Source organism: Pundamilia nyererei, unplaced genomic scaffold (assembly GCF_000239375.1).
Source record: "Pundamilia nyererei isolate P.nyererei 1_Seehausen unplaced genomic scaffold, PunNye1.0 scaffold00074, whole genome shotgun sequence".
NCBI classification, from domain to species: Eukaryota; Metazoa; Chordata; class Actinopteri; order Cichliformes; family Cichlidae; genus Pundamilia; species Pundamilia nyererei.
In genome coordinates, this window is record NW_005187475.1 from 733249 (window position 1) to 751376 (window position 18128).

General features: G+C 38.5%; 2 protein-coding genes across 4 annotated transcripts in view; one reads left to right on the top strand and one right to left on the bottom strand.

Annotated features, from left to right (window-relative positions):
• trim67 (tripartite motif containing 67) overlaps positions 1 to 11076 on the top strand; it is a 54986-nt gene extending 43910 nt beyond the window's left edge. Inside the window, exons 6-12 of one of the 2 annotated variants that reach the window (XM_013911902.1) lie at positions 608 to 688; positions 2182 to 2345; positions 2924 to 3062; positions 5857 to 5981; positions 6099 to 6277; positions 9475 to 9637; positions 10119 to 11076. In XM_013911902.1, the coding sequence (XP_013767356.1) occupies positions 608 to 688; positions 2182 to 2345; positions 2924 to 3062; positions 5857 to 5981; positions 6099 to 6277; positions 9475 to 9637; positions 10119 to 10166 (899 nt within the window). In that variant the 3' untranslated portion in view covers positions 10167 to 11076. The remainder of the gene's footprint in view (positions 1 to 607; positions 689 to 2181; positions 2346 to 2923; positions 3063 to 5856; positions 5982 to 6098; positions 6278 to 9474; positions 9638 to 10118) is intronic. The other variant, XM_013911903.1, reaches the window with a different exon arrangement.
• Positions 11077 to 15080: 4004 nt separating this feature from the next.
• Positions 15081 to 18128, bottom strand: part of fsaf1 (40S small subunit processome assembly factor 1) — a 5729-nt gene continuing 2681 nt past the window's right edge. The window contains exons 4-9 of one of the 2 annotated variants that reach the window (XM_005737230.2): positions 17727 to 17786; positions 17505 to 17600; positions 17326 to 17412; positions 17205 to 17236; positions 16845 to 16964; positions 15081 to 15383 (exon numbers count right to left, since the gene is read on the bottom strand). In XM_005737230.2, coding sequence (XP_005737287.1) covers positions 15380 to 15383; positions 16845 to 16964; positions 17205 to 17236; positions 17326 to 17412; positions 17505 to 17600; positions 17727 to 17786 — 399 coding nt within the window. In that variant the 3' untranslated portion in view covers positions 15081 to 15379. Of the gene's footprint in view, positions 15384 to 16840; positions 16965 to 17204; positions 17237 to 17325; positions 17413 to 17504; positions 17601 to 17726; positions 17787 to 18128 lie in introns of those variants that run through there. The other variant, XM_013911904.1, reaches the window with a different exon arrangement.

Consider the following 18128-nt stretch of genomic DNA (forward strand, 5'->3'; position numbering starts at 1 on the left):
AAAACAAACTAAAAACTACTTCCAAAAACATTCAGCTTTGATATTAATGAGTTTTTTGGGTTCATTGAGAACATGGTTGTTGTTCAATAATACAATTATTCCTCAAAAATACAACTTGCCTAATAATTCTGCACTCGCTGTATATACATGCATTATAGTATGATTTCAGTAAGTGATTACTGCTGAGTAATGTAATGTTACTCAGCAGTAATCACTGTTGATACAAAATAACTGCTTGGATATTACTGGGGCAGTGATGATAGTGATGATAAAATTATTGCCTCCTTGTTTCCAACTTATTACCCCACAATTACCAAATTATTACCTAGCTCTAAAAGTGCTACCTAAAAACACAATCTCTTGTCTTATCACTACACAAATACTACCTAAAACTACAAAATACTACACAAAATAATGCAACACAAAAAGGACAACAAAACCTTCAAGTTTAGGCTTGACAAACGATTTTTGTGTTTATCAATGATAATTTTTGGACCTTTAGTTAATATCATTGTGACAAATAAGTGTATGATTGATACACTACACTTCTGGTCATCCTTTTTACTTCTTTAGAGAACACTGACTTAAATCAACATCATATTTCCAGATGTACAGGAGAATCCAAAATTGAAACAAATGCAGGAAGCAGGCAGTGGTGAGGCTGAGATGGAGACAGAGAGCCCAGGAGGTATTTCAGAGACTCTATTTTTCACTGTAAATCTCTGTTTCCCTTCCTTGCATATATTTTGTCACTCCTGCCTCATTCCTTAGCCCCGATAGCTCTCTGGTTGGAAACTCACTGGTCTTTTTGTCCCACAGTGTTTCTCTGGTGTTTTCCCTTTGCATGTTGTTTTTCAGCTCTTCAACAGTAAACGACACTGATCTGCTGAACAGTTCTGCACAAAGATCTTTGTTTCCTGCGATAATTTTGTTTCACATATTACTAATGACACATATATAAAAATATAATTATGCATGAATTAAACTGTGGCAATACAAATCATAGGGAGTAAGTATATACTGAGGAAATGTGCAGTAAACATGATCCTCTAATCATTTCGTTTTCACATATTCAGTCTTGCTCGATAGCTATAGACTGATCAGCCACAACATTAGAATCTGCTTCAATCCATCAACATTTGGGACTTCTGCAGGTGTCCTTTGGTCTCTGCGATCAGGTAGCAGATCATTTGCCTGCTGGAGGTTGCGGGTGGGGCGTCTGTGGATCAGGCTATCTCTGGTACATCTTGTAGATTCATGTTTGCATTAGTATCTGGGCTGTTTGAAGGATAAGTTAATGTTCTGCGTCAGTGTAACATCCACATAAATGACATGAAACCAGATTTCTACAGCAGAACATTGCATTGTAAAGAGATGGCCGTTATTAATTACTTTACATAATCTGTATTTTTGATGTTGTGGCTGATCTCCATGTAATAAGTCCTAAATTCAAATATGTAATATCAACAAAACATATACTGTCCGCCATGACTGCTGCCTTCCCCTGTGTTTTCCGTACTGTTATATATTTATCAGATAAGTACCTGTAAATGAAAAAGTGAAGAAAGATTTTTTTAATTTTTTCTTATTTTATTGTTTGTATGTTTGTTTGTTTCTCCTTTTGGAATTTGCTTTTCACCTGTTTTGTACAAGAGTTAGACTGATATGATGCTTTTCCTCTGATTTTATGCAGATTTTATGCAGGAATGATGCTTTGCTTTCATCAGTCTGGCCTTTGGTGGGGAGCCGATGTCTCATACTTTCTTACCACCTTTGCTGATTTATTTATTACTATCAAACTACAAGTCAGCCTTCAAAGCGCATATCAATCTAACCCAGTGCATCCCTACCACTACACTACCCTTTAAGCGTATGTAGAGTCCTCACTAGGTCCAGTTTAAGCCCTTAATAATTCCCAGCTGTTACCCTGTAAATGAACCCAGAGCTCTTTCACCTTTAAGGCTCTTTTTAAAATCTCCCACCAGATTGTCATTAAAGCTCCTTTTTCTCTTCATTCAGTCTGTTTAAAGGCAACCCGCCAGATGACGGCATCCCTGTATGTCTTCCTCTCTTCATCCTTCCACACTTTCATGTCTCCCTCCTTGTACCTCTTCTTTGTCCCAATTCCTCTCATTCATTGATTGCAAAATTTAAATTGCATCCATCCATCTCTCTACACAGTGGAGCCTAGACCCTCAGTGCCTCCAGCTCCTCTCCTGCAGCTGGAGAAGTGCTGCACAAGGAATAACAGCGCCACCCTGGCCTGGAGGGTAGCTATGCCCACCATCAACCCCATCGAGGGCTACATCCTGGAGCTGGATGATGGCAATGGAGGACAGTACAGGGTGAGTACTATTTGTTAAACAAAAGATTTACACTAATAGTGTTTCCCACAGAATTACTCTGTATCATGGCAGTAATGAGGCACAGATCATATGTGTGCACCCAAAAGAAATGCATATATTTTTTGTGGAAATAGATAATAAAAAATAAGCAGTTGTGTCTCCAGGACAAGAGAATAAAGACAGCTGAACGACACCAAGAACCATCACAGCAGCAACTTGAACTTGTTTCTCAATCTCGTTGTTTTCTCTGAAGGTTGAAAAAGATTCGTGGGCAGCCTGCCCAAGAAATTTCTGTTTTTGGGAAACACTGCAATAACTCTACTGTGAAAATAACTAATCTAATCTGAAACTCAGAAAATGATGTTTAGTAGCTCTCCTCAATATGATGCTCATATCTGACAAAGGACAGATAATACTCTTTATGTGTGTAAGTATATGAGTCATCATCAAGCATGCACTAAAAGTGCTAGAGATCTTGACCTCTTCACTAATCCTTGAGCATATACTGCCTCAACTTGCATTTCAAATGATGCTGAGTTTGTGTGTGTCTGTGTGTGCGTGTTTGTGTGTGCCCCCAGGAGGTATATGTGGGGAAGGAAACAGTGTGTACAGTCGATGGTCTTCATTTCAACAGTTCCTACAACGCAAGGGTGAAAGCTTATAATTCCATTGGAGTGGGTCCATACAGCAAGACAGTCATGCTCAAGACTTCTGATGGTACGTGGTGTGTGCTGGAACTGGCTTAGCTTCCAGCATGACAGACGGACTCTTTGTCTGCCTTACTTTTGATTCTGCTCTTTTGGCTGTATTGATTTCATTATATATTTTTACCCAAGGGATTTTTTTGTCTGCGAGCTTCTTTGTAAAACAGGTTTCATGATGTAATTTCATCTGACCTATGTAACTGTGAACAGAAAAGCCTCTTACAGGAGGAGATATTTTTGGGAGAAGGCAGGAGAAAGGTAGGTGGAAGATTTTGGAGAGGGTGAAGGGAATACACTGGACAGGAACAGTAGACAAAGAAAGGGGAAGAAAAGAGGAATAATGAAGAGGAAGCGGATGGAAAAAAGCTGAAGTAGACCAGGTTTGAGTAGACAGTAAAGAAAAGTCACAAACAAGAAGAAAACAGAAGGAAAGAAAAGGAGATCAAAGGAGCGGTTAAGTAAGAAAAAGAAAGGGGGCAATGGAAAAAGAGGATAAAGGTAAAACTGTACAGAGATGCAAAGGAAAAAGAGAAAAGGAAGGAAAAAACATAACTGCAAAGGGAGAAAAAACAGAATATACTGCTGGAGAAGAAAGAAAAGAATGAGATTAAGGACTCAGAGAAAGAGGAGGTGAAAGAAGAAAATAGAGACACCCACTGTGTAACAGCAGAGCAATGCGGGTGGAGATTTTTACAATACACAAACACACAAACAGTGTCTCTGAACCAGCCACAACAATAATGGGCATTAGAGTCTGTTTTCTGACTGATAACTGTTTATCCCACCCGCCCTCTTTTTATTCTTCTCTATCATCGTTCTTCTTCCTGCCTACTCTGCCTCTTTTTCCCTCCCCTTCTCCTCCTCTTCCTCCTCTCTCTCTCTGAGGATTGTACCGCAGCTACACCGAGAAAGAAAACTGCGGCGACGTGACTCTTGTTGAAAAGACAGCAATGGCTGCAAACAAAAACATGGCATCCGTGTAGTGTGACAGTAAAAATCTCACGTGCAAGCACTTTTTTAATAATGCATTGGTAGTTGATGAAACATTTCCCGTCTCAGGCCTAAACTTTACAAGTGCATTGTTTTCTGTGGATGAACCCAATTAGTTGTTGCCCACAACCGCCGTACAAAGATTTCTAAGGTCACATTCATTATAAAAGAATCTTTTAATACATATTAATGTGATTATTTGACAGAGTGATTACATTTATAGTCTTGTTTTTATCAGCCAGAGATGAAAATATCCCTTGCTGAGTTAAGCTGAAAGTTGTATTTATGTGTATTCCTTGAGCTTGTTCAAAGTATTTTGATAATTTAAACGGTGCTCAAACTTTTGCTTTGGTCATTTTAGCCTTTTTGGCCAGGGTGAAGGGAGTATCTGCCATCAAACAAGAAGACAGCCGCATGTAACTACAACGGTGTTTGCTAGTTCACCTTACATGCATTAATTTAATAACGTGGTTAGCCTACTCAACTTAAATTACACACGAACATTAAGCTACTCACGCAGAGAAGAACGGCTGCTGCTGCCATCATCATCCGTCATCATTTCTGCTACACTGGCAGGGCTAGGGGTCAGGACTCTACTCTTCGGGTTCTTGGGGGATGTTGCTAACTTGGTGCATTTCTTGGCTTCTAAAAAAACGCTATGCATCGCCAGGTTGGTTGTCAGATTCGAGGTGTTATCTCCTTTGCACAGTATCACAGTATCACCTTAAAGCACTTGTTGCAGGCTGCTGAGTTTGCATCTTTTGCTGTGAAGTAAAGCCAGACTTTTGACCACTTTGCCTTGGGCATTTTTAATCTGTAGCTCTAAAAGAATGTACGTACCTGGGCCCACCTACTATCCTTGCAAAGATAAAATGATTGGCTAGAATCCAAAGTGTATGACATGTCAGGAAGAAAAAAAAAAGCACCGAAATAAAGCAATGAAATGTGCGCTGCTTTTGCCATAATGGCACCGGATACCGGTACCCATCCCTACTACTGTCTAAAGAGAATATTGTAGCACAGCTTAGGTTTTGAACTGAACAAACCACAAGACTTCTCGAACAATGTCCTTTTAATGTACAGCGCCATGTTTGGAGAAAGTCAAACACGGTGGTGGAGCGGTGATGGTTTGGGTTTGTTTTGCACCCACAGGACCTCGGCTCCTAGCAGTCATTGAGTCACCCTTAAACTCCTCTATACTCCTCTGATACTAAAGTATTTTAGAGTCAAATGTGATCATGTTTGCAAGAACACCCAAATTGGTTCATGCAACAGGAAAATTATCCAGCAAATCTACAATAAATAGCTGAAATAGAAAAGACTCAATATGCTACAATGGCACAGTCAAAGTTCAGACCTCAACCTGACAGAAATGCTGTTTTGGGACCTTAAGAGAGCTGTGCATTAATAAATGACATCAAACCTTAACGAAATGAAGCAAAGCTATATAGCAAATATGGCCATAATGACGTAAGACACTGAAAGTTATAAAGAAAACAATTACTTCAAGTTATTTCTGCTAAAGGTGGTTCTATGAGCTTTGAATCATGTTTTATTTTCAAAGGACTGTATAGGGTCTTTAATCCTATGAAAAAGAAAGCATGGCCCTTCTAGAATCAGTGATATAATTATTGGCTTTACTGTAGGTGTGGGTAGGTATAGCTACCCAGCAAGGTTCACTTTGGATGAGCAGTTTTAAAAATTATTTTAATAAGATGCAGAATACAACATGTGACTAAATTTAGTGTGAATGTTAGTACAGACTTACAGAATTTCCAAAGACTATTAGCAGGCTAACTGTTGTGTCCTTCTTACAGTGGCTTGGTTCACCTTTGACCCCACCTCAGCTCATCGGGACATTGTTCTGACTAATGACAACCAGACAGTTAGCTGTAACAGCTATGATGACCGTGTGGTGCTGGGGACTGCTGCTTTCTCCAAGGTGAAGTGTATACAGATATTTTCCATTTAAATTTGACAGCGATTAGCCTTTTTCTGTTGATTTTTGGTTATAGAAGTTATAGAAGATTTATTTTTTTTACCCCCTATTGAATCTCAGGGCATTCACTATTGGGAGGTCAGCATTGATCGCTATGACAACCACCCAGATCCTGCGTTTGGCATAGCAAGGATCAACACCATGAAGGACATGATGCTGGGGAAAGATGACAAAGCCTGGGCCATGTATGTGGACAACAACCGCTCCTGGTTCATGCACAACAACTCCCACACCAACAGGTAGGTGCATGGGGAGCAACAACACCACCAACAGTTTTTAGTGATAACTTTTAACCATTGTTCCCTACCATTGGACATGTTGTATAATACTGGCATAAAATACATATCATATTTAAAAAATGAGAACAATTAAGAGATTCCATCTGCATGTTTTCAAGAAAAATCCCAAACTGATATCCTGCAGGATCCAGAGGCTCATATCATTCAAATGCAAAGACAACTGACAAAAGACTAATTTAAGATTATTTTTTAAAATAATATACTGGTTACCTTCCAATACAGTGCCTGAGTTTATTTGTTTTAGATTTGCCTTTCATCCTCATGTCCTTGTGAACTTTAGGTCTGTTTTCAGCTGCTATTTCGAGAATCGTTGTAGATCAGAATTCCACTTCTGTGCATGAGCATTGTGAGATTTTATCATGGACGTCAAACCTCTTCAGTGGCTTTTGTTGTCAAAATGATCAGATCATTTTATGGAACATCACTTCTGGTGGGGGTTTGTTCCCCAGCTACAACCCAGTGTTTGCCTATCAGGTCTTTCTTAAGAGAGCGCACTGTGAATTTTTCCTTAAGGTCAGACTGTCAATGGAGACTTGCAAATTGGGTAACAGCCCGAGGCTTCTGTGAGAGAACACTTGGCTGAGATGTGGTGCAGGCAAGAATGAAAGGAAAGGTTTACCTGGGATGTGTTGCTTGGACATGGTGGCACTAACATAAAGACAGGAGGTAGCAGAGTTGAAGTATCTAAGATTAGAGAACTGGCAAGATTAGAGGACCAGCTCAGGTCGAGTGTTTTGATGACACAGTTTGAAAGGCAAGGCTGAGATGGTTTGGACATGTGCAGAGGAGGAAAAGAAGAAGATCACACAGAAGATTTTTGGTTGGAGTGAAGGAGGACACTACAGGTAAGTTTGTGTGACAGAAGAGGATGCTAGAGATAGAGACAGATGATCCACTATGTTGATCCATAAAGAGAACAGCAAAAAGATGAGGAAAATTGGCACATGCAATTATGAAGACAATTCATGCTCTGCAGATTTGGGACTTTCTTTCTTTGCCCCAAAAATTTAAGTCAAGTAGAAGAGCTCCATTTGACACACTCGAGGAGATCCGGTTAGAAAGGGAGCTTCAGGGAGCAGTCGACAACTTGTAGTCATGCTGAAAGGATTTCAGCGATGCCCAGGGACAGATTGTTGAAGGGAACATCAGGAAAGCTAAAAAAGACATTGACAGCTTTTCCAGACTTTCACCATTATCACGCTGGTTTTCCCCGCTGCAGTTATTTAATACAAAGAACAAAAGACAAATCTTGAAATTTTTAAATTTGTTTTGTTTTGTCAAACTACAAAGTTAAAATTGAATATATTACTCATGCTGTGTGAACAACTCATAGGCTGCTAGGTTGTAAAAATCCCCGTTCCTGCGGCAAAGCTTTCATGGAGTTTTCAGCTCTTTCATCAACCCCTCTAAAGGATTGTTGTAGCACTTTCTTTCTTGGAAGAAGCTGTTCATAACATTAATGCCTTTAACATGTGTATCTGCAGACCGGATAGTATAATATGAAATCAGTAGTTTACGTCCCTTCATTAGGAATTTTCTGTAACATCCTTCAAGCCCTCAAATATTTAATAAACCATTAATTAGAAGGCACAATTAAATCTGAGTGGAGTGATGCTGGGATTTAATTTGTTCTATTTTTGCTGGCGAAGCTTTTAATCCTTTAATGATAATCCCACTACGGTGATTCATGAAGAGAAGGAGAAATACCTGCTGAATTTAATTTTTCATACCATGGCAATCCCAAGATTGTCATTATATCATTCCTAATGTACTATAATGTATTATTACTGTAGCAATACTGCTGTTTCCTTTACTATAAAATATGATTCAATTAGTTTGTAACATTAACAAATCCAACTTGTTAAATCTTGTCTTACTAGAAAGCAGCACTCATCATTTTAAGTAATTCATGAGCAACTTTTGTCGTTGAGTAAAACAACAGGAGACAGGGACTCTGTAAAGTGTTTCCCTTATGCATTCATCATTCTGTCTTGTGCATTAAGTCTCATACTTCTAAGAGGTTTGGAAGCTATAACCATAGATGCACACGATGACAGAGAAACCCGAAGGCTCATACAATACTAACAAACAGACTAACAAACACACAGGGGAGCTGTATAAGATGGCTGCAGGAAACATCAAAACATGCATCTGCACCGTCTCTCTGTCTGCTTCACAAGGAAGCCATCAAACTCTCATTAAAGATTTATTCATGAAAAATATCTGCTCTCTTGACTTGTCAGTTCTCTACCCACCTTTCATGTCATTCATCGTGTCGTGTCGGAGCTTTATTTTTGACTTCTTAATCTCATATTGATTTCTTTATCTGTTAGTGCCCTGACAGCCTAATCCTGGTGAGTGTCTGCATTTCTATAAGTTTAGAGACATTTGTTTAGCTCTTAGCAAAAACACAAGCTTTGTGGTTAAAACATAGTTTTTTGGAGCGCAGGTTTTTGCCATAGATCGTTTTCATTAAGTCACTTCTTAAAACAGAGAACAGAGAGTTTACGTGTTAGACAAAAAGAGCAGACGTTTAATTTGAAATACATTTGATATGTGAAATAATTCATTCAACAGCAACTGAGCCAATTCTAACTTTGATTTATGAGTTACAGGGGTCTCTGTTTGCCATTTGATGCACTGTTAGCTTCAGGTTCCATGTAGAAGACGCCAACAAATGTCACATAAAACACACAAAATATGAATACAAGAGTGATCAGATTTTTTTAAAACTTTAACTAATTTAACACACACGTAGATTAAAGTATCATAAACCAAAATAATAATAATAATAATAATAATTAATTAAAAAACACATTAACCATCCCAGCAACAGCCTGTTCACTCTGCTGCCATTTGGCAAGAAATACTAAAGAACCTGTTGCTGCATCCCCAGACTTCAGAGTGCTGTCTTTAAACAAGCTGTGAATGAGTTAAAGGACTCTTCGGTGACTATGTTTTGTATTCATTCTTTTACATATACAGTATATTTGTCTTTTTTTGCAGCATGACACAACTACAGTCATATTTGTGCTGTGTTACCTTCCATGTGAAACTTAACCTACTATAAAATCTGTGCATTTACGGCACATATACATAACAAAATTGACTAGCTTTGTGTGTGTGGGTGTGTGTAGGGCAGAGGGAGGCATCACTAAGGGCTCGACTGTGGGTGTCCTGCTGGATCTGACTAAACGCACACTGACCTTCTACATCAATAAGGAACAGCATGGCCCAACTGCCTTTGAGAACCTGGACGGGGTCTTTGTGCCCGCCGTCAGCCTCAACAGAAATGTGCAGGTCTGTGTGTGTTAAAGTGCCATGTTTAACAGCAATGGAAAATAACCAGCTCCCTGATGGGCTGCCTTGATTGTTGACCTCGGTAAAGTGTTTACTGCAAAATAACTCAATGAAAAAAGAAGAGGAATTAAATTCAAGAATAGCAAGGAAAAATGGCTCCCTGAGGAGAGATTCTGTACACAGATGCGATGGCTTAACACAAACATTTACTTCAAAACAAACAAGCTGCAACTACATTACTGTAAAATTCAGATGAAATATAGGTTATATTTATGCAGTTTATGAGACATTTAGTGAATGATTCCTAACCCATGAGCTCAGATTACTGTGTGTTCCAAAGGTAAATAAATGTGTCTTCTCCAAAACAAATTTCACGTGAAATAGATGCAGTGGTGCTTTTATGTGCCCACTCTGATCTCTAAGATCACTGCCTCATTCGTGCTGATTTCAATGAGTGTTTTTTTCCGTTCCTCTATTTCAGGTGACATTACTGACAGGCCTGGAAGTTCCAAAGAATATCAAACAGTAAGAGCTCCCTCCTTACTCTGAGCGTGCCCTGGATACAAACCAATGATGTCATGTCCAGTACTGTCAGATGGGATCTGTTCCTCTCCCATCCTTCTCAAGTTGACCCTTAACCTGGACAATCTTCAGCTCCACGACTTTTTAGAGAAGTGACAAGTTTATTGGCTATAAATGTAATGATTACAGCTTGACGACGTCACTGCAGAGATGGCTGGAGGGCCATACTTTTTTCCACTGCCCAGTTTATTTTTCTCAAAGATACAAACAACACTGATATTATCTATATTCCAGCTTGCACAGTTTATGTTATTTTAAACAATCTGGGCTTAACTCCGCCCCTTAAAGATTTTTATATTGTGCAGGAAAGATCATTGTGAGTTGAAAAATAAAGAAAAAATAGACCACAAGCATCACAGTTTTTAGGAGGTGGAAAAAAAACCCCTGAGAGAAATGATTCAGCAGTGCTTTTTGTTGCTCTGCTTCTCTCTCAGGTGTGTTTACAGCCGAGATGAACACGAGTCATTTGTAGGACTTGTGTAGTGGCACCATGGGTTTTTTCTCTCATAAAATATTTAAAAGCTAAACTCTCGCTTCACACTTTCATCTCAGTGTTGACTCCAACAGCACTGCCTTCTCTGTTTTCTCTGTGATTTCTTATCTGTGGTAAGGAATCTGACAGCCATCTTAAAGCCGGCAAAGCTTCCCTCATGATCGACTCTCTTTCTCATGCAAAGCGGCGCAAAGATCGTTTGATAGTGTTGTCAGAACGGTTTACATATTGAGGTCAGTCTGAGAAGGCTGGAACTTAATTCCATTTCATTTTTCAGTAATCTGACAGATCTACCGAGCCAGGGGTGTATTATTTTGAAATTCACAGTCTCAAAGGCCTAGAGACCACCAGCCTTTTCTTTTCCTTATTTGTCTTAACTCATTCACTGCCAGCGATTGGCAGTGAATGAGTTAAACCCACTGACTCATTCACTGCAATTGACGGCTATAGACGTCAATGGCAGTGAATGAGTTAAAAACCTAAAACTCTGACATCAAAAAAGCTCCCACTAAGATGTAGCAGATCGCCACATTTCGACGTCTTTGGCAGTGAACTTTTGGACTCTGCTAGAACATGAAAATGATTGCACCACTTGGTATGACTTATCCACTGGCCAGTAAGAAACATTACTGTGGTATTTAATAAATCACGTGGCCATGCAATTTGCATACTGAAACAAACCTATTTGCCTGCAGGGGCATCTCAGACTCAAAGAACTGTTTTGACTTTGACAGATCATTGTCAGAAAATGCTAAAACGAAGTGGAATCGAGCCAAACTTCATTTTCTTTGATTTACAATTTAAAGATAATATAATACACCCCCAGTCGATGAGAAAAGTATGGTCGTCTCAAGAACATTTCATTCTGTGCTCATCTCTCAGTCTCACTGCAGAATCTCAAGATGCTTTCAGACACCTTTTATCTGTGGCCCTGGACGTTATCTTTTAAAGTCACATCAGGTAAAGCTACATAAGCTGCTACATTTATCATCAGGGACTAGATATGGCAGCCTATAGAGGACAGTAGCTTCAACCAGACCACTGTGACTCAGGACATGAGACACTGTATAAAGTGCATAGGTATAAGTACACTGTTTATGTATGTTTTATCAGTTCATGGAATGGAAGAATTCATTAATTGAGGTTATTTAATCTACGACTTGTTTATATCTGAGCCATTTCTGTTCCCTATAATGTGAGTTTGAGAGGTAGACTGACATTACCACATGACAGTGGGTTTACACATGAATGGACATCCTCAAACTGTAAATACTGATATGTGAGTTATGATTATAACATGTGACATTAAGCATGGATTCAAACAAGTTTACAAACTATCTGAAGCTGTATTGTAAATAGTGTACCGTTTGTCTTTGCAATGAGGGACCCTGAAACCAACCGCTATAACAGCTCGCCCCCTGCTGGTGAACGGTGGCGAGAACAAGATTAAGGCATCCCCGACAAAACCTGCCGATATCTGTTTTCATGCTTTTCATCACAGACTTTTTAAAATGTGTCAGGATTTATGTTACTGTAAATCACAAACTATCTCATGATATTTTGGACATTTAAACATAAAGTTTACATTAAAAGGGTTGAACATTTTACATTGACAAATTAGTGTAGCACTTGTATACTTACTGCACCCTCATTCTTTAAAATATACCACAGAAATGAACAGAAATAATGTGTAAGGTTAAGAATTACTGGTATTTTTACAGGAAATGATCAGGTCTATTTTGAATGCCTATTTTAAAAACATTTAGTTACTAGTAGAGATCTAGGTTTCTAAAATAAAGTAAATATCTTTATTTTTTCTTTATTTGGACGTTTTACTAAGTTTTTAGGAGGTAGAGATGGGATATTATATTTATTTTTAAATCAGTATTGATATTTTGATTGTTAAATTCTTTACATTTGCATTGCAGTATATCTTATTTATAGGCATTTCATACACCTGGGCTATATAAAATATTTCTGAGAATGATGATCTCAAGGGAGCCACAAATAGTGAACTCATAAAGTCAAGTCAAATGTAATTCCATATACTATGATGTGTAATATGTACAGGGTGTCCAGAAGGGATTTATCACCAGTATCAACTCAATTTAATTGAATTGAATTTATATAGCACCAATTCACAACAACAGCTGCCTCCAGGTAAAGACTTTACACTATTACAGAAAGAACCCCAATGATCGCACGATGCCCTACGAGCAAACACTTGGCGATACTGGGAAGCAAGATCTCCCTTTAAACAGGAAGACTCAGGGTCAGGAAAGGTGCAGCCATCTGGTTGGACCGGTTGGGAGGTGACGAGAAAGGGGGGGGGGGAAGGAGCGCGTGAAAGGACAAAAGACTGGCTATGGGAGAAGGAAAACAATTTAGTCACAGGTACCCTTTCAATTGAATTAAACAGAATTCAGCTGAAGAAAATAAATAGAGAAAACAAGGCCTCCATGGAGCATTTTAAAACCTGCCAGCATTGCTTTTGCTCAGTTTGGCCAATCATTTGCCATTTGGTGTTTGCTGTTAACCCTTTTTTAATGTGACTTCAATCGATTCAATAACATTTGCTTTAACATTGCATGACCACTGTGTAGCTTTAGATGGAGGGTCGTTTCAGTGGGAAGAAAATCTGAATGTGTGTGTTAATGATTCTAGCATCGGGAACGGCAATTTTGTGGCACTGTGCTGATACCAGCCTTTTTAAAAATGCAGTTATTTTTGGTGGAAATGGGTAGAACCACACTGAGTTTCAGAAAGACATTAAGACGCCAGTGGAAAAGAAGCAATACTTTGTCTGCCTGTTTTTTTCTTCTTTTTGAAGCTACCTGCTAGAACTCAACAAAGTTAGCATACAGATGGTTTAATAGTGTAGGCTTTATAAGTAAATGAACCAGATCTTTTGAACTGAACCAAAAACGGAGCTAGATATGTATACTTCAAGCAGATACTGCAGTAACTGCACCCAAGTGGCAAAAAAAGCACTTACACCAAGCCTGTTGACTAAATCATGATGACAAGATCTATTTAAGTTTACATTCATCTGTAAGTGAAGATTTTTAACCCAAGTACTCTCCTCACTTAAATGTAACATATTTCCTTTGTAACATGAATACAGCGTTAGTGCAAATGTCAGAATTTAAAGCAGCTTACATAGTTTGTTTTTTTTTTACCTGATGTGCCCCAGACGGCCAGCTTTCACCTAAGGGCTACATTTACATCACTTCTGGCTGCTCAGCTCTGACCTTGCTGCCACCTCCCACGCCAGATGCAGAAACCTGCCCTGAGGCTGAATTTGCTGTAACAGGAATAGATTTCTAGACAAAAGTGAAATATCGTGTAACCAGCCTTCTGAAAAGTTGGATGATTTGGGGTTATGTCTCTGTGGTCTGTATGGATGTCAAAATGATAGTCAGGAAATCGTGACTGGAGGCAATTAAAGCTTCTGCTGAGGGGCTCAAATTCACCCTGTGTTAACATTTGTTCCATATTTTCTTGCCTAAAAATCACTTAAAACAATATTATTTCACAGAAACGAACAAAAAACAAATCTTGCATATTAAAATATTCATGCTGCAGTCACTTCTGTCCAGATGTATTAGTAAGAGTTCCTGTATGAAATGTCCCTTTACCCAACACTTACCCACCCATGAATGTGACATATTTTACCAATTAAATTTTAATGGTATGGTGCTGGGAATTACACTAGTATTATTAGATTATGTTTGAAAAAGTAGAGGAAAAAATGTAATTTATTTACTCTATAAATTATTTATAAATATTTAATTATGTATTTTCTTTTGTATAATATCCTCTTGAATGGCTACTAATATGGTCTGTGTTTGACCAGTAAGGATTGCAAGTCGAAAACGGCCCGCGTCTGTAAAATATTTTCTGAATAAAGGAGATGTGCTTACAGCTTCAAACATGTGACACGCTGCAGATGAGCTTCATGTTTTCCTCTTTTTGAACTGTATATACAACAACAAAAAGGCTGCTTCAAGAAAACTGTGTGAGAATTTGTGACCTCACCCAGCTGCACACTGCCAACTCAAAGGTCTTGTTTTATCATAGTGTCGCAAAACTCCAACTGTCATGTTTTCCCTTTAACAAAATGGAAATGACTGCAAGAGATGGTTAATATGGGAGAAAAACTGTAAGATCATTCTGCTTTCTTATGGTCCATTCAGCGTGTGCATGTGCGTTTCATCTTGAAAACTTCTGCCAAGACTTTACTTGCGTGTAATTTTTTAATTATTAGGCCCACCTGCCCTGTTATGATCCAGTCCCTTCTTGCCAATATAAATGTTTTGTACAACTACATTTCAGTTTGTAAATGAGAAATGCATTGCAATTACATACTTTTAAAACTGTCAGTGTACAACACAAGATACACAAATGTCTCTTTTTTGTCATTTATAAAAACAAAATAAATAAACTGTGATGGAAGATGATTTGACAGTATTCAGTCTCCAGTTATGTGCTTTAAGACTTGTCCATGATGCACAGTCGAAGATCAATCCACTGAATTTCTGACACAATAGTCACCAGTAACACCATCCCTCCCAGACAGTGACATATTATCAGGAAATGTCTATTGTGTCCACTTCCTCTCCATAACATGCTGGTCTGCATTTTCCATTCTGTAGGATTCAAATTCCTCACCTGCAAAACAAAGAAAATAAATCTGTACTTTATCACCAGACGTTTAACCACAGCTCTTTACCCTTTAAATTGTTTCATATCTTGAAAATCCACTTTAATAGGATCATTAGCAGTAGCGGCTCCTGAGTATAAACAACAGTGGGGCAGACATTGGCTCTGGTGCCGAATTGCTAACCACACCCATATTTATTGTGACATCTTTGGGCAGCTACATTAAAAAGAAACTTTAATCATTTTGCAATTAATGATTATTACAATATGAATCTGTCTGCAAGATGCAACAGGTTTTCTTTTAATATGTTTACTGCGTATAGTGCAATAGATGAATGTCACAAGTGACTGAAAAGTCTGTCTTATCCAACACCAACGAAGAATAAAACTAAGATAAATAAGGCATTTTTCTTTTTAGCAGGTTATTTAGTCTTGGCTATTGGATAAACAACACAAAAAGTTTTGTGTGCAATCTCAATCACAGTTTTATTGAAATCAGAAATGTCATGCTTCAGTTGCTTTTCAATTGACAGCATTGCCAGTGCCTTCAGTCGGTCCTGTGTCCTGGTATTTAATGTCTTGAGTCGTTTGAGTGTGTAAAAGCATCATTCAGACTTTGTGGTCATCATGGGTTCAGTGATCAGAATCCAAAGCAGCATCAAAGTTTAGGAAAACATCCTGTAAGTTGTTTTTATTAAAGGGCTCAAACATGCGCTGCTACACATCCTGAAGTCAGGGTTTTCATATATGAGTGAGAGCTCTGATTGCAGCCGCGATTTATTCAACATTGAATATGCATCAACTGCCTTCCCCAGTTATTCCTGCTTGTAGTTCAGATAACTGACGACAGAGCAACACGATGAATACAAGGACACGTGGGTGTTGACCTGCCCTGCCCCAAACCTCCAAATTTGCCATTAAATTGAGAAAAACAAAAAAATTACTTTCAGATAAAAAAGATCAAAACAGAATACAAAACATAAATAATAAATTGAAAGGCAAGTAATTAAATATTAATCATATTTTAGGACTGATTTATAACACAGCAGAGAAGCACTGATTCTGTTATTCTTTGCTTCAGAGCAGACGAACTCAGCTGGTTTTCTGTTAGTGTTTGCTTCTCTCTTATGTTCTACACGTCTTTTACGGTATCACCATAACTGACACGTCGTTCTCAGAGAGCAAAACTATTAAATATTTATTTTATCGCAGGCCATAAAGTACAGGGGAAAAACTCAAACACCTTTAACTCTGCATTAGCTTGTTAAAACACGTATACACTGAGAATTTGCCCCTTTTTAAAGTTATCAATCAGAAAGAAATTTAGAAGCCACTGAAAATCTCATTCAGGGCTGTATCATGAACATTCAGGGGGGCAGCAGCCAGTTTGATTTAAATACACTGAAAGACTGTGAAACAGTTTGCTTTTAGACATCGTTCTCTGTTTTGGTCATTTTCTATTTTCCTCACTTGTTGCCTTTGATCTTCTGGATCTCCTTGGAGCTGAGGAGCAGCATGCCGTTCTTGAAGCGGCCCACCTGACCAGAGGGGGCTGCGCCAGGACCCGAGGGTACAGTTGTCTTCCTGTTTCTGACAGAGCAGTAGAAGCAAACACGGGTTGGAGCCACAGAAATGATAAAAAATTAAATATTTTATATTATACTATAAATATACTATATGAAAATAGTAGATTTTCATATTTAATTACTAATTTTTGGAGAGTTAGGATGAATTCTATGATGGGGAAGTATTTCATTAACAATAATTAAAGTTCATAATTAAGGTAAATAAGCAATGATATTCAAGAAAGGTGTGACTTTATTCACCTACCTCTGTTTACTCTTCTTCTTTTTCTTCAGGCCCTAAAAAGAAATAATTTATGCTACATTAAGAACAGCAAATAGAAGTAATTTTCCTGTAAGTGTGACTGGCCTGAAAGTGCAGGTCGTACCAGCTGAGCCTCCTCCTTTTCCTTCTCTTTCTTCTCTTTGATTTGCTGCTGAAGTATCTTATAGTTCGCATATTCCTTTTTAGGAGGCTGATAGAGACATTAAATACATGAACATTGGGCCATAAAAAAAATCTGCTTTATAGCAAAATTTAAAAGTTGGATTAAAATGTTGCTCTTACTCTGGCTCCCAACATGACCGCTCTGTCCTGTTCAAAAACACGCTGCTCCGCCTTCTTATAGCCTGTAATTCCAAACCGATGGACTTCCAGACGAGCCTGACCCCAGCACACAAATACAGTAAAAGCCAACAGAAATCATGTAGATATGAAGAGCTACATGACTGCTAATTATATTTTAGCAATAACAAAGTAAATTGAAGTAAACTGTGGTGAAACCATCACCTTTTCCAAATTGAGTTCTCCTAGCTGGTCGCTTTGCTCCTTTTCTGCTATGTGAAGGGCCTGGAAGGGATGACAGCAGAAACCCAAAGGCAATGAAGACGGGAGGAAAAGGAAAGTGATGAGAATCATTTCTGACAGGAGGATCTTTAAAGGAGGTTTGCTGGAGGTCAAACAGCAGGATTTAGCAGGTTTCATAGTATCAGCTGGAAAACAAGTTTCCAAGATGAAAATGCTGTAAAATGAACTGCAACAGCTCCTAAAAAATGCCTGTGCTAGTGACAAGAGGAGATGACTGCATTTCCTATTAAGCTTATTGGCACAGAAGCCACTGCTGCTGATCCTTCTATAGGTAGCATCCATAACTCTGTTTCTAATCTACTCTTTCTGCACATTTAACCCCCC